Source organism: Neoarius graeffei, chromosome 17 (genome assembly GCF_027579695.1).
Source record: "Neoarius graeffei isolate fNeoGra1 chromosome 17, fNeoGra1.pri, whole genome shotgun sequence".
Taxonomy (NCBI): domain Eukaryota; kingdom Metazoa; phylum Chordata; class Actinopteri; order Siluriformes; family Ariidae; genus Neoarius; species Neoarius graeffei.
Genome location: NC_083585.1, coordinates 67249192 through 67274898, shown reverse-complemented (window position 1 = coordinate 67274898; position 25707 = coordinate 67249192). Strand labels below are relative to the sequence as shown.

General features: G+C 45.2%; 1 protein-coding gene across 5 annotated transcripts in view; it reads left to right on the top strand.

The window, feature by feature from the left end:
* The first annotated feature begins 10407 nt into the window (after window positions 1–10407).
* The window catches only part of sap130b (Sin3A-associated protein b), a 46564-nt gene continuing 31264 nt past the window's right edge, over window positions 10408–25707 (top strand). For 2 of the 5 annotated variants that reach the window (XM_060897881.1, XM_060897880.1), the window contains exons 1-9: window positions 12819–12962; window positions 13292–13464; window positions 13555–13716; window positions 13831–13957; window positions 18799–18920; window positions 20545–20669; window positions 20750–20894; window positions 21000–21090; window positions 21258–21362. In XM_060897881.1, coding sequence (XP_060753864.1) covers window positions 12869–12962; window positions 13292–13464; window positions 13555–13716; window positions 13831–13957; window positions 18799–18920; window positions 20545–20669; window positions 20750–20894; window positions 21000–21090; window positions 21258–21362 — 1144 coding nt within the window. In that variant the 5' untranslated portion in view covers window positions 12819–12868. Of the gene's footprint in view, window positions 10478–10500; window positions 11038–12818; window positions 12963–13291; window positions 13465–13554; window positions 13717–13830; window positions 13958–18798; window positions 18921–20544; window positions 20670–20749; window positions 20895–20999; window positions 21091–21257; window positions 21363–25707 lie in introns of those variants that run through there. The other 3 variants (XM_060897877.1, XM_060897878.1, XM_060897879.1) reach the window with 3 other exon arrangements.

The window sequence follows — 25707 nt, the reverse complement described above, 5'->3', positions numbered from 1 at the left end:
CCGTTGGTTTGAGGATGGAACCCTGAGGAGAGGCTACAGGAGGCCCCGATGAGTTTGCAGAAGGACCTCCAGAATTGCGCAGTGAACTGAGGACCCCGGTTGGAAACGATGTCAGTGGGGCGTCTGTGTAGGCAGAAAATGTGAAGGATGAGTAATTCGGTGGTTTCTTTAGCTGTGGGAAGCTTGGGCAGAGGGACAAAATGGACTGTCTTGGAGAACCAGTCAATAACTGTGAGGATGCATGTGTTGCCACCTGAGTTGGGGAGTCCTGTGACGAAGTCCAGGGCAATGTGAGACCAGGGTCAATGAGGAATCGGGAGGGGTCTTAGCAGGCCGGTAGGGGGTCGATTGGCTGTCTTGTTCATGGGCACATGTGTTGCAGGCTGCCACAAACTCCTGGATGTCTTCCTTGATGGATGGCCACCAGAAGCACTGTTGGATGAGTGCCAGGGTTCAAGCAGCTCCCAGATGACAAGCCAACTTGGAGCCATGACCCCACTGCAGCACCTGGGTTCACACAGAACAGGGAACAAGCAGATGGTTAGGTGGTATGTTGCTTGAGTTACCTTCTCCAGGGTCCTGCTCCAGGGCCTTCTGCACCAATGTCTCTACCTCAAGTAGGGCAGCCCCCACCAGACAGCATGGAGGGAAGATGGTTTCAGGCATACTAGACTCCTCCTGGCAGGCAGAGAATATCCTGGACAGGGCATTGGGTTTGCCGTTCTTGGAGCCTGGGAGGTAAGAGAGCATGAATTGGAAACGGGAGAAGAAGAGAGACCATTGGGCTTGCCGTGAGTTAAGGTGTTTGGCAGATTTGAGGTATTCCAGATTCTTGTGGTCGGTCCAGACGAGGAAGGGAAGCTCCGACCCCTTGAGCCAGTGCCTCCACTCCTCTAATCCTAGCTTGATGGCTAACAGCTCTCTGTCAACGATGTCGTAATTTTGTTCAGCAGGGGACAGCTGGCGAGAGAAGATGGAGCAGGGGTGGATCTTGTTATTGTTGGCCCTCTGGGAGAGGATGGCTCCGACCCCAGACTTGGAGGCGTCGACCTCCACGATAAACTGTTTTGTGGGATCGGGTATGGTGAGAATGGGTGCTGTGGTGAACTTGTGCTTGAGCATGGAGAAGGCTCTCTCCACTTCCTCCCCCTACTTGAATGAGGTCTTAGTCAAGGTTAAAGCTGTGAGAGGTCCGGCCACTGTGCTGAAGTTGTGGATAAAGCGCCTGTAGAAATCGGCGAATCCCAAGAAACACTGGAGCTCTCATCGCGAGGATGGGGTGGGCCAGTCAGCGACTGCCTCAAGCTTGAGGGGGTCCATCTGGATCCTAGCCAGGGAGATGATGAACCCCAGAAATGAGACAGAGCTTTGGTGAAATTTGCTTTTCTCCGCCTTGACATATAGCTTATTTTCTAGCAGGCACTGGAGGACCTGCCGGACGTGGCCCCGATGTTCCTCCAGGGAGCGAGAGAAGATCAGGATGTCATCCAGGTACATGAAAACGAATATGTTGAGAAAGTCCCTCAGGACGTCATTGATGAGTGCCTGGAAGACTGCAGGTGCGTTGGTCAGGCCGAAAGGGACCACGAGGTACTCGTAGTGGCCAGTGATGGTGTTGAAGGCCATCTTCCACTCGTCCTCCTCCCTGATCCTGACGAGATGGTAGGCATTGTGTAAGTCCAACTTGGTGAATATCTTGGCTCCCTGGAGTAGTTCAAAGGCCATAGCCATGATCGGTAGTGGGTAGTGGTTCTTGACTGTGATGGCATTGAGACCTCGATAATCAATGCATGGGCAGAGCGACTTGTCCTTCTTATCCATGAAGAAGAATCCCACCCCTGCTGGGGAGGAAGAAGGGCGGATGATCCCAGCTGCCAGAGACTCGGAGATGTACTTTTCCATAGCTTGCCTTTCGACGGGAGACAGCGAGTGGAGTCGCCCTTTGGGTGGCCCTGTCCCGGGCAGGAGGTCGATTCCGCAGTCATAGGGTCTGTGAGGAGGGAGGGACACAGCTTGGGTCTTGCTGAAAACAAGTCTTAAGTCCAGGTATTCCAGAGGCACATGAGAGAGGTTGGGAAACTCACTGGCTGGAGGCTGCGGTGGTCTGGTGGGAGGCAGAGCAGAGTTCAGGCAGGAAGCTAGGCAGGAATGGCTCCAGCCTAGGATGGTGTTATTGGCCCAGTTTAGGTGAGGGTTGTGTAGCGTTAGCCAGGGTAATCCTAGGATGATGTGTCTGTGGGGGTTGTTCATGACGTGGAGCTGGATGGTTTCTGAATGGTTACCAGAAATCCTCAGGGTGAGCGGGGCAGTAAGGTGGGTGATGGTGGTCAAGCCGGTGCCATTGAGTGTCAGGACTGTGAGAGGGACATTGAGGGCGAGTAGCAGAATTCCCAGACTCTTGGCAGTGGTGGAGCAGATGTTGGAGACTGCTGGGCAGAGGTAGGCATGGCTTGATAGTGCTGCATTTGTGTGGTGAGGAGGTTGAGTAAGTTGGACAGGGTGGCGAGGTCTTGTGTAATCTGTTGGAGGTTTTGCTGATGGGTCCTGAGGAGAGTCCCTTGCTGCTGGATGGCCGTTCTCAGACAGGTGATTTCCCCTGGATCCATGTTGGCCAGAACATACTCTTAGGGGTCGTGGAGGTGTGGTGAGATAAGGACCCACAAGCAAAACACAGACAGTAATCAAATAAATATTTGATTTAATCCAGGGAAAAGGGCTTGGCACAAGGGAAAACAAACGGGACAAAAACAAATGGCAAAAATAATCCAGATAACAAGAGACAGAAAACTAGACAAAAACACAAAACAGGCCAGGACAAAAAAACAAAAACAAGAAAAAACCCTTAGTGCAAAAACCATGAAATAGAAAAATGAGCTTGAGCAAGGGCGGCACGGTGGTGTAGTGGTTAGCGCTGTCGCCTCACAGCAAGAAGGTCCGGGTTTGAGCCCCGGGGCCGGCGAGGGCCTTTCTGTGCAGAGTTTGCATGTTCTCCCCGTGTCCACATGGGTTTCCTTCGGGTGCTTCGGTTTCCCCCACAGTCCAAAGACATGCAGTTTACGTTAACTGGTGACTCTAAATTGACCGTGAATGTTTGTCTGTGTCTATGTGTCAGCCCTGTGATGACCTGGCGACTTGTCCAGGGTGTACCCCGCCTTTCGCCTGTAGTCAGCTGGGATAGGCTCCAGCTTGCCTGTGACCCTGTAGAACAGGATAAAGCAGCTGAGATGAGATGAGCTGAGCTGAGCTTGAGCAAACAACATTGAAACATAACAGAGGCACAGAAACGGCTAGAAGCAAAGCGAGACATTCTGGCAAAGTTCCTGTCTGAGAATGGCATTTTTATAACAGCAGAGAAAACCAGGAAGTGAATGCAGGCATGAAGGAATTCCCATTCTGGATTCGGATCTGCTCTGGCGTGAGAGATTCATAATCTCCGGAGTGGATGTCCAGAGCGGAGCATGACACTCTTTCCACCTTCTTAATACGCTCTCTTTGTTTGTCAGCACTTTTCCATTTACATCTTTCATCACTCTTACCTGCTGTACATCCCTCGTTTCCCTGTTTCTCTGCCTAGCTAGTCTGTACAGGTCTTTATCTCCTTCTTTGGTCTCCAGTCTTTCATACAACACCTGGTATGCATCTGCTATCACCTTCACTACTGCTCTTTTTGCCTTCTGTCTTGTCTCTCTGTATAACCGCCTGCTTTCCTCATCTCTCTGATCGTCCCAATTCTTTTTTGCTAGCCTCTTCTCTTTTACAATTTCCTGCACTTCTTTGTTCCACCACCATGTCTCCTTGTCTTCCTTCCTCCTTCCCGATGACCACCGTAGCACCTTCCTTGCTGCCTCTCTTACTAGTATAGCAATAGTATCCCAATCTTCTGGCAGACTTCCATTACCACTCAATGCTCGTCTCATTTCTTCCCTAAAGTTCTTCTGATGTTCAACCTCTTTTAGTTTCTACTACTTAATCTTCAGCTCCACTATTTCATGCTTCCTCTTTTTCACTTTCAAGCTCATCCTGCACATGACCACTCGATGTTGTCTAGCTACACTCTCCCCTGCGATCACTTTACAGTCTCCAATCTACTTCAGGTTACCCCTTCTGCAGAGTATGTAGTCCACCTGTGTAGATCTTCCTCCACTCTTAAACGTCACCCTGTGCTGCTCTTTCTTCTCGAAGTATGTATTGACTATTGCCAAATTCTTCCTCTTTGAAAAATCAACCACCATTTGCTCTTCCACATTTCTCTCTCTTACACCATATCTGCCCATCATGTCCTCATCTCCTCTGTTTCCCTTGCCAACATATCCATTGAAATCTGCTCCTATCAGCACGCGCTCCTCCCTCGGTATACTTCATCCATCTTTTCCCAGAAAAACTCTTTCTCTTCATTCTCACATCCAACCTGTGGGGCGTACACACACACTGATTACCACTCCTTGAATCTCCCACTTCATGCCTATCACTCTATCTGACACCCTCTTCACATCAATCAAACTGTTGACCAGCTCTCCCCTCAAAACAATACCAACACCATTTCTCTTTCTACTGACTCCATAATAAAACAACTTGTATCCACCTCCAATGTTCTTGGCCTTGCTTCCTTTCCACCTCATCTCCTGTACACACAAAATGTCCAACTTCCTTCTTTCCATCATACCTGCTAACTCTCTCACTCTACCAGTCAATGTTCCCACATTCAGTGTTCCTACCCTGAATTCTAAGCTCCTTCCCTTCCATCTTTCACGCTCTCTCCTAACATGCCTCCCCCCTCTCTTTCTCCTTCTCTGTTTTGGCGCAACGGTAGCATACTTTCCACTGGCACCCTGTTGACCAACAGTACCGGAGGTGGCCGTTGTTAACCCGGGCCCTGACCAATCCAGTATGGTATTTCTCTTTTCAATCCGCATGTTAGATTTGGCACAGTTTTACGCCGGATGCCCTTCCTGACACAACCCTCTCCATTTATCTGGGCTTGGGACTGGCACCAATAGTACGCTTATGCACCCCCAGTGGCTGGATTGATCTACAGAAAGTGTGTGGCAAAATGTGTGTGTCATGCTCCACCCTGGACATCCACTCCGGAGATTACGGATCTCTCACGCCAGCACCGATCCAGATCAGGGACAGGAATCCCTTCTCACCCGTATTCACTTCCTGGTATTCACTGCTGTGTATAAATAAGCCGCTCTCAGAGTCAGACTTTGCCAGAATGTCTCATTTGCTTCTCTAGCCGTTTCTGTGCCTCTCTTGCTTCTCATGGTTTTGCTCTGTAGTGACTTTTTCTTGTTCATGGTTTTTGCACTAGCATTCTTCTGGTTCATGGTTTTTTTGCACTAAGGGTAATTTCTGGTTCATGGTTTCTTGCACTAAGGGTCTTTTCTTGTTAATGTTTTTTTTTTGCACTAGCGTTTTTGTCTTTGCCTGTCTCATAATTTTGTCAAGTTGTTTGTCTCATTTTGTCCGGACTATTTTTGCCATTTGTTTTTTGTCCTGTTTGTTTACCTTTTTGCCACACCCTTTCTTCTCTGAATTAAATCATATTATTTATTGGATTACTGTCTGTGTTCGGCTCTTGGATCCTAACTTCACCACACCTCCATCAATCCTAACAGTATATTCTGACCAACATGGATCCAGTGGAACTCGCCCATCTGAGAACGGCCATCCAGCAGCAAGGGACTCTCCTCAGGACCCACCAACAAGATCTACAACAAATTACCCAGAACCTCGCCACCCTGTCCAACGCACTCAACCATCTCACCATGCAGATGCAGCACTGTCAAGCCGTGCCTACCCCTGCTCAGCCGTCTCCTACTTCAGCTCCTGCCACCGCTTTTCTTCACAAACCGAGACTTCCAGTGCCTCAGCCCTACAATGGAGAACCAGGTACTTGAAGATCGTTTTTGTCTCAATGTTCATTGATCCTAGAACTGCAACCTCTGGCCTTCCCCACAGAACACTCCCAGGTAGCATATACAATAATGCTCCTCACTGGCAGGGCCAGAGAGTGGGGAACAGCAGTCTGGGATGCCAATGCACCCTTTTGTTCCAGTTTCAAGGATTTCTCCGAGGAGATGAGGCGAACTTTCGACCGTTCTCTGTCTGGCCGGGAGGTGGCCAGAGAGCTCATGGAGCTGCGGCGGGGGTCCCAGTCTACCTCGGATTACGCCATTGAGTTCCGGATGTTGGTGGCTTCATGCGGTTGGAAGGAGAATGCCCAGATCGACGCGTTCCTGCACGGCTTGTCTGACGCCATCAAGGATGAATTGGTATTGCGGGAACTGCCGTCAGACCTCTCCAGCCTCATGGACCTCACCAACCATATCGATGCTCGGATCCAGCAATGGAGGAGAGAGAAGAACCACCCCAGACTCACCTCCTCTCCACCTCCTGCTGCTTCCGTCGAACCCATGCAGGTAGACCGGGTTCAGGTGTCAGCGGAGGAACGACATCACCGGCGGAGCACAGGGGCCTGCTTCTACTGCGGTCAGCTGGGACACATCTGCTGAGCCTGCCTGCTAAAAGGACAAGCCCACCAGTGAATCAAGGGGCCCTGGTGGACAACGCTTGGAACCAGTCCCCTGCTAATCATCTGTTACTTTCTCTCATCATTATCTGTGACAACCAGCATCACCACCTCCAGGCCCTCGTTGACTCAGGGCTGGACAGGAACCTGATCTGCTCTGCCACTGCCAAGCGTCTGGGAATCCTGCTACTTGCTCTTGACATCCCTCTCACTGTCCTGACACTCAGTGGCACCAGCTTGACCAGCATCACCCACCTTACCGCCCCACTCACCCTAAGGATTTCCGGTAACCACTCAGAAACCATCCAGCTTCACGTCATGAACAACCCCCACGTACCCATCATCCTAGGATTACTATGGTTAATGCAGCACAATCCCCACCTTAACTGGACTAATAACACCATCCTAGGCTGGAGTCCTTCCTGCCTGGCCTCCTGTCTGAACTCTGCTCTGCCTCCCACCAAACCACCACAGCCCTCAGCCAGTGAGTTTCCAGACCTCTCTCACATGCCTCCGGAATATCTGGACCTTAAGCTAGTTTTCAGTAAGACCCGAGCAGTGTCCCTCCCTCCTCACAGACCCTACGACTGTGGTATTGACCTCCTGCCCAGGACAGCACCACCCAAGGGATGCCTCTTCTTTCTTTCTCCCACCGAAAGACAAGCCATGGAAAAGTACATCACCGAGTCGCTGGCAGCTGGGATCATCCGCCCTTCCACCTCCCCAGCAGGGGCAGGGTTCTTCTTCATCGAAAAGAAGGACAAGTAACTCCGCTCCTGCATTGACTATCAGGGTCTCAACGTCATCATGGTCAAGAACCGCTACCCACTACCACTCATGACCACGGCCTTTGAACTACTCCAGGGAGCAAAGGTATTCACCATGCTAGATCTACACAGTGCATACCATCTCGTCAGGATCAGGGAGGGGGACGAGTGGAAGACAGCCTTTAACACCACCACTGGTCACTACGAGTACTTTGTGGGCCCTTTGGGCCTGACCAACACGCCCGCAGTCTTCCAGGCACTCGTTAACGACGTCTTAAGGGACTTCCTAAACATCTTCATTTTCATGTACCTGGATGACATCCTGATCTTCTCCTGCTCCCTGGAGGAACATCAGGGTCACGTCTGGTAAGTCCTCCAGCGCCTGCTAGAAAACAAGTTGTTCATCAAGACATAAAAGAGCGGATTTCACCAGAGCTCTGTCTCATTTCTGGGATTCATCATTTCCCTGGCAAGGATCCAGATGGACCCCCTCAAGCTCGAGGCAGTTGCCGATTGGCCCACCCCATCTTCGAGACGAGCTCCAGTGCTTCCTAGGATTCGCCAACTTCTACAGGCGCTTCATTCGCAATTTCAGCATGGTGGCCAGACCTCTCTCAGCCCTGACCTTGACCAAGACCCAATTCAAGTGGGGGGAGGAAGCAGAGAAAGCCTTTTCCATGCTCAAGCACAGGTTTACCACAGCACCCATTCTCACCATACCCAATCCAACCAAGCAGTTTATTGTCGAGGTTGACACTTCCGAGTCAGGGGTCAGAGCTATACTTTCCCAGAGGGCCAGTGATGACAAGGTTCACCCATGCTCCTTCTTCTCCCACCGGCTATCCCCAGCCAAATGAAATTATGACATCTGCGACCGAGAACTACTGGCTGTTAAACTAGCCATGGAGGAGTGGAGGCACTGGCTCAAGGGGTCAGAGTTCCCCTTCCTAGTCTGGACTGACCATAAGAATCTGGAGTACCTCAAGTCTGCCAAACGCCTTAATTCCCGTCAAGCCCATTGGTCTCTCTTCTTCTTCCGATTCAACTTCACGCTTTCCTACCACCCAGGCTCCAAGAATGGCAAACCTGACGCCCTGTCCAGGATGTTCTCCTCCCACCAAGAGGAGTCCAAGCCACCCGAGACCATCCTTCCTCCACGCTGCCTGGTGAGAGCCGCCATTCTAGAGGTTGAGACACTTGTACAGAAGGCCCTGGAGCAGGACCCCGGTGAAGGTAACCCCAACAACATTCCTCCTAACCATCTGTTTGTTCCTGGTCCTGTGTGTACCCAGGTGCTGCAGTGGGGTCATGGCTCCAAGCTGGCCTGTCATCCGGGAACCGCCCAAACCCTGGCACTCATCCAGCAGTGCTTTTGGTGGCCATCCATCAAAGAGGCCATCCAGGAGTTCATGGCAGCCTGCGATACATGCTCCCGGAACAAGACAGCCAATCGACCCCCTGCCAGCTTGCTAAGACCCCTCCCGACTCCACATCGACCTTGGCCTCACATTGCCCTGGACTTTGTCACAGGACTCCCCAACTCAGGTGGCAACACATGCATTCTCACTATCATTGACTGTTTCTCCAAGACCGTTCATTTCATTCCTCTGCCCAAGCTTCCCTCAGCCAAAGAAACCGCTGAACTATTCATCCAGCACATTTTCCATCTACATGGACTGCCCACTGACATAGATTCTGACCGGGGTCCTCAGTTCACTGTGCAATTCTGGAGGTCTTTCTGCAAACTCATTGGGGCCACCCGTAGTCTCTCCTCAGGCTTCCACCCACAGACCAATGGCCAGGCAGAATGGGCGAACCAGGCTTTGGTGGTTGCACTCAGGTGTCCAAGGATGCCAGTTCTTGGAGTAAGTACCTACCCTGAATCGAGCACACTCATAACACTCTTCCTTCATCTGCCACAGGTCTCTCACCCTTCCAGTGTTCCCTAGGTCACCAACCACCACTCTTCCCCCAACCAAGAGGAGGAGATCACCGTATCCTCTGCCCAGATCTTCATTCACCGCTGCAGGAGGATGTGGGCATTGGCCCGGAGAAAACTCATTCACTCCACCCTAGCATCCAAGAAACAGGCCGACAAACGCCGCTCTAAGGCGCTCATTTACCGGGTGGGGCAATGAGTAATGCTCTCCACATGCCATCTGCCACTCAGGACCATCTCCCGCAAGCTGGTTCCCAGGTAACTAGGACCCTTCCTCATCAAAAAAGTAATCAACCCATGTTCCATTAGACTGGCACTACCACTCACCATGCGACGCATCCACCCCACGTTCCACGTGTCACAGTTTAAACCTCTGGTCTCTAGTTCTAGTTATTGCTTTTTTGTGTTTATCCTCGGGAATGTATTGGGGGGTTTTATGCATTTTACACTACCGTTCAATAGTTTGGGGTCACTTTGAAATGTCCTTATTTTTGAAAGAAAAGCACTGTTCTTTTCAATGAAGATCACTTTAAACTAATCAGAAATCCACTCTATACATTGCTAATATGGTAAATGACTATTCTAGCTGCAAATGTCTGGTTTTTGGTGCAATATCTCCATAGGTGTATAGAGGCCCATTTCCAGCAACTCTCACTCCAGTGTTCTAATGGTAAAATGTGTTTGCTCATTGCCTCAGAAGGCTAATGGATGATTAGAAAACCCTTGTACAATCATGTTAGCACAGCTGAAAACAGTTTAGCTCTTTAGAGAAGCTATAAAACTGACCTTCCTTTGAGCAGATTGAGTTTCTGGAGCATCACATTTGTGGGGTCGATTAAATGCTCAAAATGGCCAGAAAAATGTCTTGACTATATTTTCTATTCATTTTATAACTTATGGTGGTAAATAAAAGTGTGACTTTTCATGGAAAACACAAAATTGTCTGGGTGACCCCAAACTTTTGAACGGTAGTGTATATACATGTACTTTTATTCCAAAATAAATGAAATCAAAAAGATTACATTTTCTTAATTTCATGCCAGGGTGCACAAATTTTTGCACAGAGGTGGCACGAGCTGTCTTTTTAATTCCCAGCGTAACCGTGACTTTTAGTTTGAAATCTGTAACCGGAAGTAGATGCCGGTTATTGCTGCGGTGTTCACGCGCTCTGTCACTGGTCCGCTTTACCGGCAGTTCAGGGCGCAGAACCGGATGGAGAGAATTCATTTCTGCTTTAAGGTACTAAAAACTCTGCACAGAAAAGCAGCCATTCTGGCAGAAAAGCACAAGTTTAAACTCTTTAATTCCGACATGGAAAATAATTCGGCTTCACTATAGTTAGCTTTCTAAGCGAGGAGAAACCGGTCATGTTAGCATGTTTGCTAACTTGGATGAATTAGCATCACAATCCAAAGGAGCTGATTTTTATTTGCTGTTTAAACCTAAAAACTCCTCATATTACAGAACAGGCCGGGATTATTGCTCGGAGTTTGTCAGAGTGTGAAGGAATAAATATTTACTCCCAGTTTGGTCATCTGTTATCTACAGATATTAGCAGTCTTTTATTATATTTATCCTGGAGTGGTTTTGTTTTTTCTTGTTAAATATTCACACAGGAATCATATGAAGTCATTAAGAGGCGGCTCTGCTCATCAAATCATTTAGAAACCTCACCGTTTATATCAAAATACTTCACAAATCTGACTTTTTCTGTCGTAAAATGTCTCCAATGACCACAGAAGACCTTTTATTGATCTCAGTTTCTTCACAAGTCCTAATTTTTCTGTAGAGGAATCCAGGTGTGTTGTTGTAATTTCCAGATGTTGAGAGTGAAATCTATAATGGGATGTGTCTGTGAGCCTCGGCAGTAAAGTCTGAGAGAAATGAGGAGGAGAAATGTCTGTTTATGGAAAACTTATTGTCTAGAACTAATAAATCAGGTTGTGATTACAGATGAACACTTTTCTATAGACAGGGTTTTTAGAAATAAAATTAAAATGTTTTCAGTTTCCCTTCTTCTTAATCTTAGTCTGCATTCACAGACTTGCATGTATTCAGGGAAATGCAGTACAACCCCGATTCCAAAAAAGTTGGGATAAAGTAAAAATTGTAAATAAAAACAGAATGCAATGATGTGGAAGTTTCAAAATACCACGTTTCCCACTGTGAGACATCCCCTTTTCTCTTTACAACAGTCTGTAAACGTCTGGGGACTGAGGAGACAAGTTGCTCAAGTTTAGGAATAGGAATGTTAACCCATTCTTGTCTAATGTAGGATTCTAGTTGCTCAACTGTCTTAGGCCTTTTTTGTCGTATCTTCCGTTTTATGATGCGCCAAATGTTTTCTATGGGTGAAAGATCTGGACTGCAGGCTGGCCAGTTCAGTACCCGGACCCTTCTTCTACACAGCCATGATGCTGTAATTGATGCAGTATGTGGTTTGGCATTGTCATGTTGGAAAATGCAAGGTCTTCCCTGAAAGAGACGTCGTCTGGATGGGAGCATATGTTGCTCTAGAACCTGGATATACCTTTCAGCATTGATGGTGTCTTTCCAGATGTGTAAGCTGCCCATGCCACACGCACTAATGCAACCCCATACCATCAGAGATGCAGGCTTCTGAACTGAGCGCTGATAACAACGTGGGTCGTCCTTCTCCTCTTTAGTCCGAATGACACGGCGTCCCTGATTTCCATAAAGAACTTCAAATTTTGATTCGTCTGACCACAGAACAGTTTTCCACTTTGCCACAGTCCATTTTAAATGAGCCTTGGCCCAGAGAAGACGTCTGCGCTTCTGGATCATGTTTAGATACGGCTTCTTCTTTGAACTATTGAGTTTTAGCTGGCAACGGCGGATGGCACGGTGAATTGTGTTCACAGATAATGTTCTCTGGAAATATTCCTGAGCCCATTTTGTGATTTCCAATACAGAAGCATGCCTGTATGTGATGCAGTGCCGTCTAAGGGCCCGAAGATCACGGGCACCCAGTATGGCTTTCCGGCCTTGACCCTTACGCACAGAGATTCTTCCAGAGTCTCTGAATCTTTTGATGATATTATGCACTGTAGATGATGATATGTTCAAACTCTTTGCAATTTTACACTGTCGAACTCCTTTCTGATATTGCTCCACTATTTGTCGGCGCAGAATTAGGGGGATTGGTGATCCTCTTCCCATCTTTACTTCTGAGAGCCGCTGCCACTCCAAGATGCTCTTTTTATACCCAGTCATGTTAATGACCTATTGCCAATTGACCTAATGAGTTGCAATTTGGTCCTCCAGCGGTTCCTTTTTTGTACCTTTAACTTTTCCAGCCTCTTATTGCCCCTGTCCCAACTTTTTTGAGATGTGTTGCTGTCATGAAATTTCAAAATGTCTCACTTTCGACATTTGATATGTTGTCTATGTTCTATTGTGAATACAATATCAGTTTTTGAGATTTGTAAATTATTGCATTGCGTTTTTATTTACAATTTGTACTTTGTCCCAACTTTTTTGGAATCGGGGTTGTTCCGTTAAACAGATTAGTGTGATGATGATGATTGACGTTTGTTGTTGTTTACAGCAGCAGGCCGTATTTTACACTGTGTTGTGTTTGTGAGGTTCAGGACGTGAGAGCGGTAGAAGATGAGTTCACAGCAGTATCAGCGAGCGGGACTCAACCCCACACACACGCAGGCACCAAACACACCGGGGGTCCAAACCAAGCAAACCACTGCAGGTTAGTTCCACCGAGGGGCACATACTCACACTGTAAGCCTGGATAAGTTGATGTTACTAATTTGAGGAAACTCAAAACATTTAAATAATGCGTATTAGAGAGAAATCAATTTAAAGGTAGATCAGATTTTTTCAACTGTAGGTCATAAAAAAGAATTTTCCCTGACACACAGTTATTTTTGTTTAGTGAACCGAAAGCTATATTTATTTATTGTATTGAGTGTGGTTTTTTTTTAACAGTAATATAATTTAAATCTGTACTAATTGTCTTCCATTGACCTTTAACAGACCTTGTAAACACCCTCTTTGAATTTTGCTGAATTTATGCAGGTCATGAGGACAGTGGGCGTGACGTAGGCGTCGCTTCCTCCTCCAGCACTGCAGTTCCCCTCAGAGACGATAAACATGAGCCGGTGGTGGTGCGACCGTACGGAGCAACCTCTTCCGCCCCTCCGTCTCTGCCTCAGCACCTCCCGGTCACCTTCACTGAGGGACCTGGCAAGGTACAGGTACACCATCACCACGCTGTTATCTTCAACAGGAGGCTAGAACGGTTTCTCTGACTCGTGATTTGTTCCTTTTCTCTCTCTCAGTCTGCTCTGAAGACTCCTATCGCTAGCCGTGTAATCGCTCCAGCCCCAGCTCAGGGGCATCTCGCTCTGCCCCATAAAGGACCCGGCCACGTCACCGTCACCATGGAGAGCGCCATGCCACAAGCCTCCGGGATCCCAGTGGCCACCATCAGCGGTCAGCAGGTGGAGAAAACCTTTATTCCTGCACAGTATGAGTGTAAATCAACACTCGTTCCATATAGTATTATATAATCTAATGTCCTTCTTGGATAGATGATGAGTGCTTTTATTTGTTAGGGTCACACTGGAAACCTGCACCGCATCATGGCCACCAATTTGCAGATTATCCGTAGCGGGACTCCGGCACTGCAGATCGGCTCCTCGGCCGCTCCGCAGCATCAGTTTCCCTCACATTTACCCAGAGGTCAGTCGGAGAAACGTCTCGGAGTCGTACAACGAGACTCAGTGACTTGTGTTCTTTACTACATTTATACTGTGCATTTTTTTAACACAATTATTTACGAATTGGTAAATATAAGACTTAAAACATAGCACAATAATGTAGATATAATTAATTATCCATACAGGACACTTTCAATGGAATAAAAATGTGTTCTATTCCCTTCTAGCAGGTTCCGTTCATTTGGTTTGATAGCATGCAATATCATTAGCATATCGTTTATCCTACATGTTTTACGTCACTCTACCCAATGGAGAATGAGTGTTGAATGTGGTTTATGGTATTGCATAGCTGTCAAGACAACACTTCACATGTCAGAGACGTAAAACTTCTGCAGTAGCGAGCGATTAATTTGTAAACAAACATGGCCGCCAGGTTTGCTTCGTTAAATACAGAAGATTTTGAGAGAATTTTGGCTGCCAGGTCGCGCTGTTGTGTGTAGCTGTCGATGTTGATTTTAAAAATAACTAAGTAAATTACACAAGGATAATAATAATAATAATAATAAGGCAGCACGGTGGTGTAGTGGTTAGCGCTGTTGCCTCACAGCAAGAAGGTCCGGGTTCGAGCCCCGGGGCCGGCGAGGGCCTTTCTGTGTGGAGTTTGCATGTTCTCCCCGTGTCCGCGTGGGTTTCCTCCGGGTGCTCCGGTTTCCCCCACAGTCCAAAGACATGCAGGTTAGGTTAACTGGTGACTCTAAATTGAGCGTAGGTGTGAATGTGAGTGTGAATGGTTGTCTGTGTCTATGTGTCAGCCCTGTGATGACCTGGAGACTTGTCCAGGGTGTACCCCGCCTTTCGCCCGTAGTCAGCTGGGATAGGCTCCAGCTCGCCCGCGACCCTGTAGAACAGGATAAAGCGGCTACAGATAATGAGATGAATGAATGAATAATAATATTTAATAATAATTGCTTGACTGTGTTAGCGTTGGCCTTCGCTAATACTACACCAGCTGGAAGCAGGCTTGTAGTACTCAAGTCCGCCTTATGCCCCAATTTTAAGGACTGTAGTACTACAAGCCTGCTTCCAATATAGACTTGACTTGGATTTGAGCACTGATGACTCGTACATTAACTGCATCCGGCCTCATAAATTGGAGATGAGGACTCGGATTTTTTCTTTATTTTTTGTAACATGCCATAATAATTTGACATAAGATATTTATATCTACATTAATTTTTGTATGAATTTCGTAGAAGAGAGTCACACCTGCGCGCCTTGGCGTGTTGTTGTCTTGGCAGTTGGAGTCTTGTTCTCAGACTCGGCTCAAAATTTTCTTTAATGACTCGGACTTGAACACTGGGGACTTGAGACTGGACTCAGACTTGAGGTTTAGTGACTCGACTACAACACCGGCTGGAAGGTAACTGGACTGCTGCGCTAACAGCACTGAGTCGCGGTTACCCGCTAGTCGCGCTAGTGTTGGTCTTTGAGATGCTGATATGAAGAGTGTGTATGTATAATAACAACAATAATAATAATATTGACTAGCTTTTTATTTATTTATTTTTTTTTTAGGTCTATCAGACATACAGTGGGGCAAAAGTATTTAGTCAGCCACCAATTGTGCAAGTTCTCCCACTTAAAAAGATGAGAGAGGCCTGTAATTTTCATCATAGGTACACTTCAACTATGAGAGACAAAATGGGAGGAAAGAATCCAGGAAATCACATTGTAGGATTTTTAATGAATTAATTGGTAAATTCCTCTGTAAAATAAGTATTTGGTCACCTACAAACAAGCAAGATTTCTGGCTCTCACAGACCTGTAACTTCTTCTTTAAGAGACTCCTCTGTCCTCCACTCGTTACCTGTATTAATGGCACCTGTTTGAACTCGTTATCAGTATAAAAGACACCTGTCCACAGCCTCAAACAGTCACACTCCAAACTCCACTATGGCCAAGACCAAAGAGCTGTCAAAGGACACCAGAAACAAAATTGTAGATCTGCACCAGGCTGGGAAGACTGAATCTGCAATAGGTAAGCAGCTTGGTGTGAAGAAATCAACTGTGGGAGCAATTATTAGAAAATGGAAGACATACAAGACCACTGATAATCTCCCTCGATCTGGGGCTCCACGCAAGATCTCACCCCGTGGGGTCAAAATGATCACAAGAACGGTGAGCAAAAATCCCAGAACCACACGGGGGGACCTAGTGAATGACCTGCAGAGAGCTGGGACCAAAGTAACAAAGGCTACCATCAGTAACACACTACGCCGCCAGGGACTCAAATCCTGCAGTGCCAGACGTGTCCCCCTGCTTAAGCCAGTACATGTCCAGGCCCATCTGAAGTTTGCTAGAGAGCATTTGGATGATCCAGAAGAGGATTGGGAGAATGTCATATGGTCAGATGAAACCAAAATAGACCTTTTTGGTAAAAACTCAACTTGTCGTGTTTGGAGGAGAAAGAATGCTGAGTTGCATCCAAAGAACACCATACCTACTGTGAAGCATGGGGGTGGAAACATCATGCTTTGGGGCTGTTTTTCTGCAAAGGGACCAGGACGACTGATCCGTGTCAAGGAAAGAATGAATGGGGCCATGTATCGTGAGATTTTGAGTGAAAACCTCCTTCCATCAGCAAGGGCATTGAAGATGAAACGTGGCTGGGTCTTTCAGCATGACAACGATCCCAAACACACCGTCCGGGCAATGAAGGAGTGGCTTCGTAAGAAGCATTTCAAGGTCCTGGAGTGGCCTAGCCAGTCTCCAGATCTCAACCCCATAGAAAATCTTTGGAGGGAGTTGAAAGTCCGTGTTGCCCAGCGACAGCCCCAAAACATCACTGCTCTAGAGGAGATCTGCATGGAGGAATGGGCCAAAATACCAGCAACAGTGTGTGAAAACCTTGAAGACTTACAGAAAACATTTGACCTCTGTCACTGCCAACAAAGGGTATATAACAAAGTATTGAGATGAACTTTTGTTATTGACCAAATACTTATTTTCCACCATAATTTGCAAATAAATTCTTTAAAAATTAAAAAGGGCGGCACGGTGGTGTAGTGGTTAGCGCTGTTGCCTCACAGCAAGAAGGTCCTGGGTTCGAGCCCCGGGGCCGGCGAGGGCCTTTCTGTGCGGAGTTTGCATGTTCTCCCCGTGTCCGCGTGGGTTTCCTCCGGGTGCTCCGGTTTCCCCACAGTCCAAAGACATGCAGGTTAGGTTAACTGGTGACTCTAAATTGAGCGTAGGTGTGAATGTGAGTGTGAATGGTTGTCTGTGTCTATGTGTCAGCCCTGTGATGACCTGGCGACTTGTCCAGGGTGAACCCCGCCTTTCACCCGTAGTCAGCTGGGATAGGCTCCAGCTCGCCTGCGACCCTGTAGAACAGGATAAAGCGGCTAGAGATAATGAGATAATGAGATTCTTTAAAAATCAGACAATGTGATTTTCTGGATTTTTTTTTTCTCATTCTGTCTCTCATAGTTGAAGTGTACCTATGATGAAAATTACAGGCCTCTCTCATCTTTTTAAGTGGGAGAACTTGCACAATTGGTGGCTGACTAAATACTTTTTTGCCCCACTGTATTCCCTTCAGCTACTCCTCTTCGATTCGTTCAGTATCATGCTAGCTGAATGGAATATATCTGATAGACCACTCAACGCCAGCCAATATTATTTCAATATTTTCCACAATTATCTCTAATTTCTTTCCTTAGTAAAGGAAAATTATATTTATACATCTTTCCATAAAGTTAGTCACGCTAATTGAGTGTTTACCTCTGGCTGTTACAAAGTGCTGACACTGGAGACTTGGTTAGCGTTAAGAGAGAAATGTTAAATAAATATCTGCTTCCAGAAAAAAAAATCATCATATTAAAGACACTTTAAAAAAATTATTATTCGTTTTAGATTTCATGCTGCATCCATCAAAGTCCCTGTGAACGTGAAGGAGCTGTTACTATAGAAACCATAATGTATTACAACAGCTGCATGACTGTCAGAGCTGATTAGAAAATAAATTAATCAACACCTTCTGAACAATTCAATCCAGAATTCAACAGCGCTGTGGTGTTTAATTTAAAGGAGCAGAGTGAATAAATCTGGTGTTTAACCTTAGCTTCACTGATGCTGCAGATAATCTCACACTTCTTTATTGTTACTTCAGTAAGGAAGAAGGAAAGTAGCTCATTGTTATTAAAATGTGCATTATATTTGACAAAAGGGTCAGGTTTTGGTATGTACACTCCCCGGCTACTTTAATAGGAATGTGTTGTTGGTTCTAAGATCGCTGTTCTTGGCTGCAGGAGTGGAACCCAGTGTGTTCTTCTGCTGTTGCTTTTCTGTTGCTGAGATGTTTTTCTGCTCACCACGGTTGTAAAGAGTGACTATATGAGTTACTATATCCTTCCTGGCTAAAAACTCAAACCAATCTGTCCATTTCCCTCTGACCCTCTCTTATCAACAAGGCATTTGTTTCCACCCACAGAACTGTCGCTCACTCACTCAGTGTTTTTTGTTTTTGGCACCATTCTGTGTAAACTCTAGAGACTGTTGTGTGTGAAAACCCCAGGAGATCAGCAGCTTCTGAAATACTCAAACCAACACCCATGCCACAGTGAAAGAAAGTCACGCTTCACTGTGAGATCATAATTTTTCCCGTTCTGATGTTTGAACATTGTGAGCATTAACTGAAGCTCTGGATTTGTATCTGCGTGATTTTATGTATCGGCTGATTTGAAAACAGCAGGGGAATGTATGGATGTTCCGAATAAAGTGGGCGGTGAGTGTACATGCAGGATATAAGCGTATTTGTTCATGGTGTGTGTTAAAGCCGTGCGTGCGTGTGGGTGTTAATTCTAGGAGCTGCAGCCGCTGCTGTAATGTCCAGCTCAAAGGGAGCGACTGTGTTGAGACCAGCGTCAGGACCGAATAACGCAGCGGGACAGCCGACGGTGCAGCACATCATCCATCAGCCCATTCAGGTTCCTCCTGCTTCATTCTTATCCTGCTCTTACGGGGTTAAGAGGGAGCTCACTGATCTGCTGGAGAACATGAAATAATCCAAATGATTCATCTTCCTTTGTCCTCCTTTCCTTTCTTTCTCTCGCTCACTCTTCTTCCGCTCAATCTTTCTTTCTCACTCACCTTTCCCTTTCACTTCCTTTCTTTTCCTTTGCTTTTTTCTTTCCCTCTCCATTCTTTCTTTCACTCTCTAATTTTTCACTTTCCATTTCCTTTAAGCCTCGGTCACAACCGGCCGTACATGCTCCTACGGCCGGTCTACGTGCAAGAAACGCACGGAGGGCACGCGTGTGACGTGCCGATTTTCGAGCCGTAGACCGGCTGCAGAGGTTCTTTGTCATGTCAAACAAACTCTACGGGCGCTTACGTTTTTTTCAGGTTGCAAGACAAACTTACGGCCAACGTGCGTCTTTCTCCATGAACAAAAAAAAACGCAGTGATTTGGGAAACGCCAAAAATCGCATGGCCAAAAAATTATACGTCTGGTTGTGACCTAGGCTTTACTTTTGTCATTTTTGCTCTTTCTTTCTTTCTTTGGTTAGTTGCATCTATCTATCTATCTATCTATCTATCTATCTATCTATCTATCTATCTATCTATCTATCTATCTATCTATCTATCTATCTATCTATCTATCTATCTGATGATTTTATTACACAGCCCATTTGAGTACTCTTTTCTGATTGGTCAGTTTTGGCGTTCTGCAGTCTGTTATTTAAGAATTATTTGCCAAAGGTAAAGTGAATATCGTTGAATAATAACTGCAATGAAGTCGGTTATTATTCACCGAGTCTGAGGCGGATAATTGTTTTAGCATAAATACACACATGATTTATTTTTAAAAATCATGTTAAATTTATTTCAATGTTCAAAAGCGTCGTGTAAATGTAATACGCGCAGACTTGTCACTTAGTGTATCTATACCGAGTCGTATAAAATACTTTTTTGTTTTGACATCGATAAAATAAATCGCAGTTCCACCTGACCTTTGATTAGTTTTAGACCAAACTTCATAGCATCTTTAGTGCTTTTAGGAAGAGCATTTTCTTTCATCATCTTTGTAATCCTTCCTCACTCAGTGACGAAGCAGTCGGCCGCTATTTTGCCGAGTCACTCAAGGTGATTACTGAGAAATAGTCCAAATCTCTCGACCAATCAGTGCGCACGATTTCCTATAATCACCTGCATATTTATACTAATTCTGTATAACATCATTGCTGTGGACAGTATATCACTAAAATGGTTTTTAAATCTGTTTTGTGTCAAATTACTGATTGATTATTAAAGTAGTTGCTTAATAAGCAGGCTTGAGTACAGCGAGCTGGTCGTTATTGTGAAATAAACCCCTTTGCTTTTTCTGTGAGGTGTTTTATTTAATGGAAATGCATGGAAGGAGTCTCCAGTGTGAGCACTTTGTAACAGTCAGAGGTTAAGGTGCTGTGTTAGGACGTGCTGTTATTGGAAAATAATCAACTCCAGGGTGGTAATAGTCACCCTGTTCCATCACATCACATCACCCTATTGTTGATTTATTTTTCTATAACTGCGCAACTCCACTGAACAGGATTTGTGTTTGCGTTACAGTCGCGTCCGATAGCCACCACATCCACGGCGGTCTTGCCCACGGTCGTGGCTCCGGTCACAGCCACCAGACCTCAGTCTCCTGTGATTAGCACGGTGACGGCTCACTCAGGAGAGTTAATGCACGGGTAAGAGCAGAAATCCACAGCACCTTTACCTTTACCCCCTACACCTGCCCTCGTTAGGATGTGTTTTCTGTTTTAAACAGACGCTCAGCTATTACCATCCACCCTCCTCCTGCTACCCTGAGTATCCAGCGGGCTCCTCACGCTCGGGACACGCCCACGCGCATCACACTTCCGTCCCACCCAGCTATAGGTGCTCAGAAGCCCCTCCCACACTCCATGGCACAGGTCTTTAATTCACATTTAACTTGGAAAAACAGCATGAGGTCTTCTCTTCAGTAACATGGTTTTTATTGTTTTGTTCGTAAAAACTTTTTACAATGATTCTTGCAGAAACCAATTTTTAGCACTATGACGCCTGTCGCTGCGGCAACCGTGGCACCCATACTGGCCACCAACACGGTTCCGTCAACTACAACTACGGGTACGAGAAGCCTGAAGTCTGTAACCACTTCATCCAAAGCATTCACTTTATAATACACACGTAGGCTCATCCAGCATTGTCTTAGTGTTTTTCTTCCTTCCTTTCTTTCTTACTTTTTCTCACTCACCCTCCTTTCCTTTCTTTTTCTATCCTCTTGCGTGTTCCAGGCTCCATGACCCAGTCCCAGGTATCCAGCAGTAACATAGTTACAGTAACCATGGCCTCTCATTCCACTCACGCCACTGCAGTGACCACCTCCACCATCCCCGTGGGTAAGACTCCTCCCAAATATCTGTCTGTCTGTCTATCTTAACACTCATTAAGGACTAATGAGCAGTTTTTGTCGTGGAGGTCTGTATGTATAACCGAAAAATATACTTGCACAAAATAAGTTGCCTTAAATGCTTTTATTGTACAGATCCAATACAAGCGTGAGTGAATCCCGGGAGAACACTGAGCTCTGGGCTTCTTCCATTAGTTTTTAAGTCGTGTCCCTTTTTTGGGAGACCTGCCCTAGGACCGCCCCAGGACCGCTCAAAACAAAATGGTGGCTCCTATTAACTCTTTACCCCTTAACGACGACCCCGTGTATATCCCTTAATGACGACATATGACGACCCCGTGTATATTCCATATTGACGACATATGACGCCTTGTCTAAAACCTTGTCTTTAGACTTTTTTTTTTCTTGTAAATATGTTCTAAGGGTGAACAGTATATACATATACAAGAGTGGCTGTAGCAACTGCTTTAAGGGGTAAAGAGTTAAAATCATTGTAAAAGGACTGTCTGTCTTTGTTTGAAACACAGACTTCTGATTGGCTAAAACATTCCCTGCTATTTTTCAAAAGAAAACAGATATGCTAGAGTCTTTGTTAAAAACTCTGATTTCCATAATTATAACACAAGATTAAAGAGCGATGTTCATATCGTGAAAATGAACTCAAAATCAGAACACAGGACTTTTTCTTTTTGCAGCTGCCATGTTACATAATTCTCTGCCCAACTACGTTAAAAACTCTGAGACGACAAAGATGTTTAGAATTAAAGGTGGGGTATGAGATTTTTTTCAGGAGTATTTTTTACCATATTGCTTGAAAAGCTCCTCACACCCATGTTGCAAGCAGTACAATAGAAGGTTTGACCAAAAAACGAAATATTTTAATCCAGTCTACAGTGTAAAATAAAGGAAAAACGCCATCCAATCATATCGAGGTAACCACCTCAAAATGATTGTATACTGACACGTCAATCAGACTGAAGCTCGCGAGCAGCCCCTCCCTTCTGTGTGTGTGAGAGAGAGAGAAAGAGAGAGCAGCCCCTCCCCCAATCCGCGTGCTGAGCAGGGAGAGATAGAAATGCATAGAAAAAGGTCCCTCCAAACAACAGGGATTTACACGAAAATGGAAGGAGATATTCACAAAACTCTTTCACAGTGAGTGCCACAAGGCTCCCCTGAACACACTGATGTAATTATTTTGTCTGTAGTGTAAAAAATGAGGTCACTAGAGCGAGTTAAAAACAAGTGACTTTTCTGCCAAGTTTATAATGGCAGTCTATGGGCTGCGCGCCTGTGCTCTCCTCACTTTCAGGCTTCTCATTCAAAAACTGCAAGTCCTATCGTGTAGGTAGACACATTGTGTGAATCAGGACAAGTGTGGCTACTACTTTTGAGAAAATTGTGTGTGGAGTGAAAATTGGGGCTGAAAACACAGTTTAAATGAGAAAGTTTGAGCTATTTTTCCAAGCTCTCTACACTCTAACTTACACTACGTTCAGACTGCAACCTGAAACGACCCATATCCGATTTGTTGTGAAATCAGATTTTTTTTGTTAGGCCGTTCACATTACCAATTATATGAGACTTGTATGCGATCTCCAATATGAACGGAAAACGACCCAAAAGTGTCCCGCATGCGCAAATTGACACGTAATAAGCACATCTACATAATACGTAAACAAAAAAAAAGCGCACTCTTCATGTTTAATGATTTTATTTTTTGTTTGTTTGTTTAATTATCTGGTTAGTGTTAAAGTGTGAGGTCTCGTGTGTGTTTTTGTTTCTGAACTGAAATGAAAACGTGTAGCCTGGTAACGAGGGTTGACTCCTAAATGTCTCTCTAATTTCTATATAAGTGCACTACATGTTACTAGGAAGTAATGGATTTTTAAACTCTATATAGTGCACTCGAGCTTCAGTAGGCAGTCATTTGGGATACGGCCGCTGTATTACCAAACTCTTAATTCAGGCTTAATAATTTGCACATATTTATTTCGTCATATTAATAAACTTTTTCTACATTTTTATAAATATTTATTTAGATTGTTTATAGCCAGCTGAATTCTGCAACTTCTCTCAGCGCTGGCTCAAGGTGCAGAAACACCAGTGCAGTTTGTGATGGAGATGAGGCGAGACCTGGCGATGCGGTTTTTGTGGCGGCGGCGGAACTCACACAATAATCTGATTAATGTGGGCAGCAGACTAATGAGACCGAAGGTGTCAAATTACTGGAAATTTCCAGAACAATCTTATAATCTTGTAATACAGGATGGTTTAAGTTATAAATCAGTTATAGAAACTGTTTTATTTAATCAGGCTAACAGATCAACATCCAGGTCCCGACCAAATCCACCATTAGCTTGATCAATTCTATAAAAGTCTATTTAAATTCTGAAAACTGTACAAATGTTGTTGTTTTCCACCAAAGAGGCGGGATTAGCCAACGCAAAATAGTGACGTTTGTCTCTTGTTGATGACGTGTAGGTCGCATGAATGCGACCTGTCCAGTCAGACTGCAGTCGCATGTGAAAATATCGGATATGCATCGGATTTAGGACCACATATCCAAGCGGCCTGGGTCGCATGTGAAAAAATCGGATCTGTGTCGTTCAGATTGTCAATAACAAATCGGATACAGGTCACATATGGGCAAAAAAAATCGGATATGGGTCGTTTCAGAGTGCAGTCTGAACGTAGTCTTAAAGGTGGGGTATGAGATTTTGGAATAACGGTTCCCGCAAGCCATATTTTGAAAAGAAACAAGCCCGCCCTCGCCATGCTCCCCCCCCCCCCCCGCGTCTCATTAAGTTAGAGTGTAGAGAGCTTGGAAAAATAGCTCAAACTTTCTCATTTAAACTGTGTTTTCAGCCCCAATTTTCACTCCACACACACAATTTTCTCAAAAGTAGTAGCCACACTTGTCCTGATTCACACAATGTGTCTACCTACACGATAGGACTTGCAGTTTTTGAATGAGAAGCCTGAAAGTGAGGAGAGGACAGCCGCGCAGCCCATAGACTGCCATTATAAACTTGGCAGAAAAGTCACTCGTTTTTAACTCGCTCTAGTGACCTCATTTTTTACACTGCAGACAAAATAATTACATCAGTGTGTTCAGGGGAGCCTTGTGGCGCTCACTGTGAAAGAATTTTGTGAATATCTCCTTCTGTTTTCGTGTAAATCCCCGTTGTTTGGAGGGACCTTTTTCTATGCATTTCTGTCTCTCCCTGCTCAGCGCGTGGGTGGGGGAGGGGCTGCTCACTCTCTCACACACACAGAAGGGAGGGGCTGCTCGCGGGTTTCAGTCTGATTGACGTGTCAGTATCCAATCATTTTGAGGTGGTTACCTCGATATGATTGGATGGCGTTTTTCCTTTATTTTACACTGTAGACTGGATTAAAATATTTCGTTTTTTTGGTCAAACTTTCTATTGTACTGCTTGCAACATGGGTGTGAGGAGCTTTTCAAGCAATATGGTAAAAACTACTCCTGAAAAAAATATCATACCCCACCTTTAACGAGACGCGGAGGGTGGGAGCATGGCGAGGGCGGGCTTGTTTCTTTTCAAAATATGGCTTGCGGGAACCGTTATTCCAAAATCTCGTACCCCACCTTTAACTATTGGAAACACTTTTCTGGTATTTAGATGCAAATTTTATTCATTATTAATCATAATAATATGATTGTCTCATTATATATATATATATATATATATATATATATATATATATATATATATATATATATATATTTTATATTAATTATCTTCATTTTATAATGTAGATATAGATTATTAGCATAAGTTTATACACCTCTTTAATGGTCAGTTGAGTGGAGCTTGTGTTTAATAAAGCTATCCATCTATCCAACATTTACCATCTAGTCTTCTAAGGGTTTTACTATTTAATGACAAGTCTGTATTTGTCACGCGAAATGCCGTTACAGTGATAATCAGTGGTGGAGAATACAAGGTGATCACACATACATGAGGTCCCTAAGCATTTTAACTCTGTGTACTTAGGCTCAGCTTAAGGAGCTTGATATTAAAATACCTCCCAATTTATTGATCATAAATTCATGCTAAATCATACAATTATTTCACTATGCTCTCAAAAAAAATAATTGTAGCAAGCTGAAACAGTTTTGTGTGTGTGTGTGTGTGTCCCCAGTATGTGACTGGAGGTGTGAGGCCTGTAAAATATTGAAATGGGAGAGCAGGCTTTCTAATCTAGTCAAAGAGATAACCCTGGCTAGAGACAGAGATCTTCACACCTTTTGGTGCCTCCAGAGACAAAGTCTACATGAATCCTAACACATCCTAAGGCTTAAACCACAA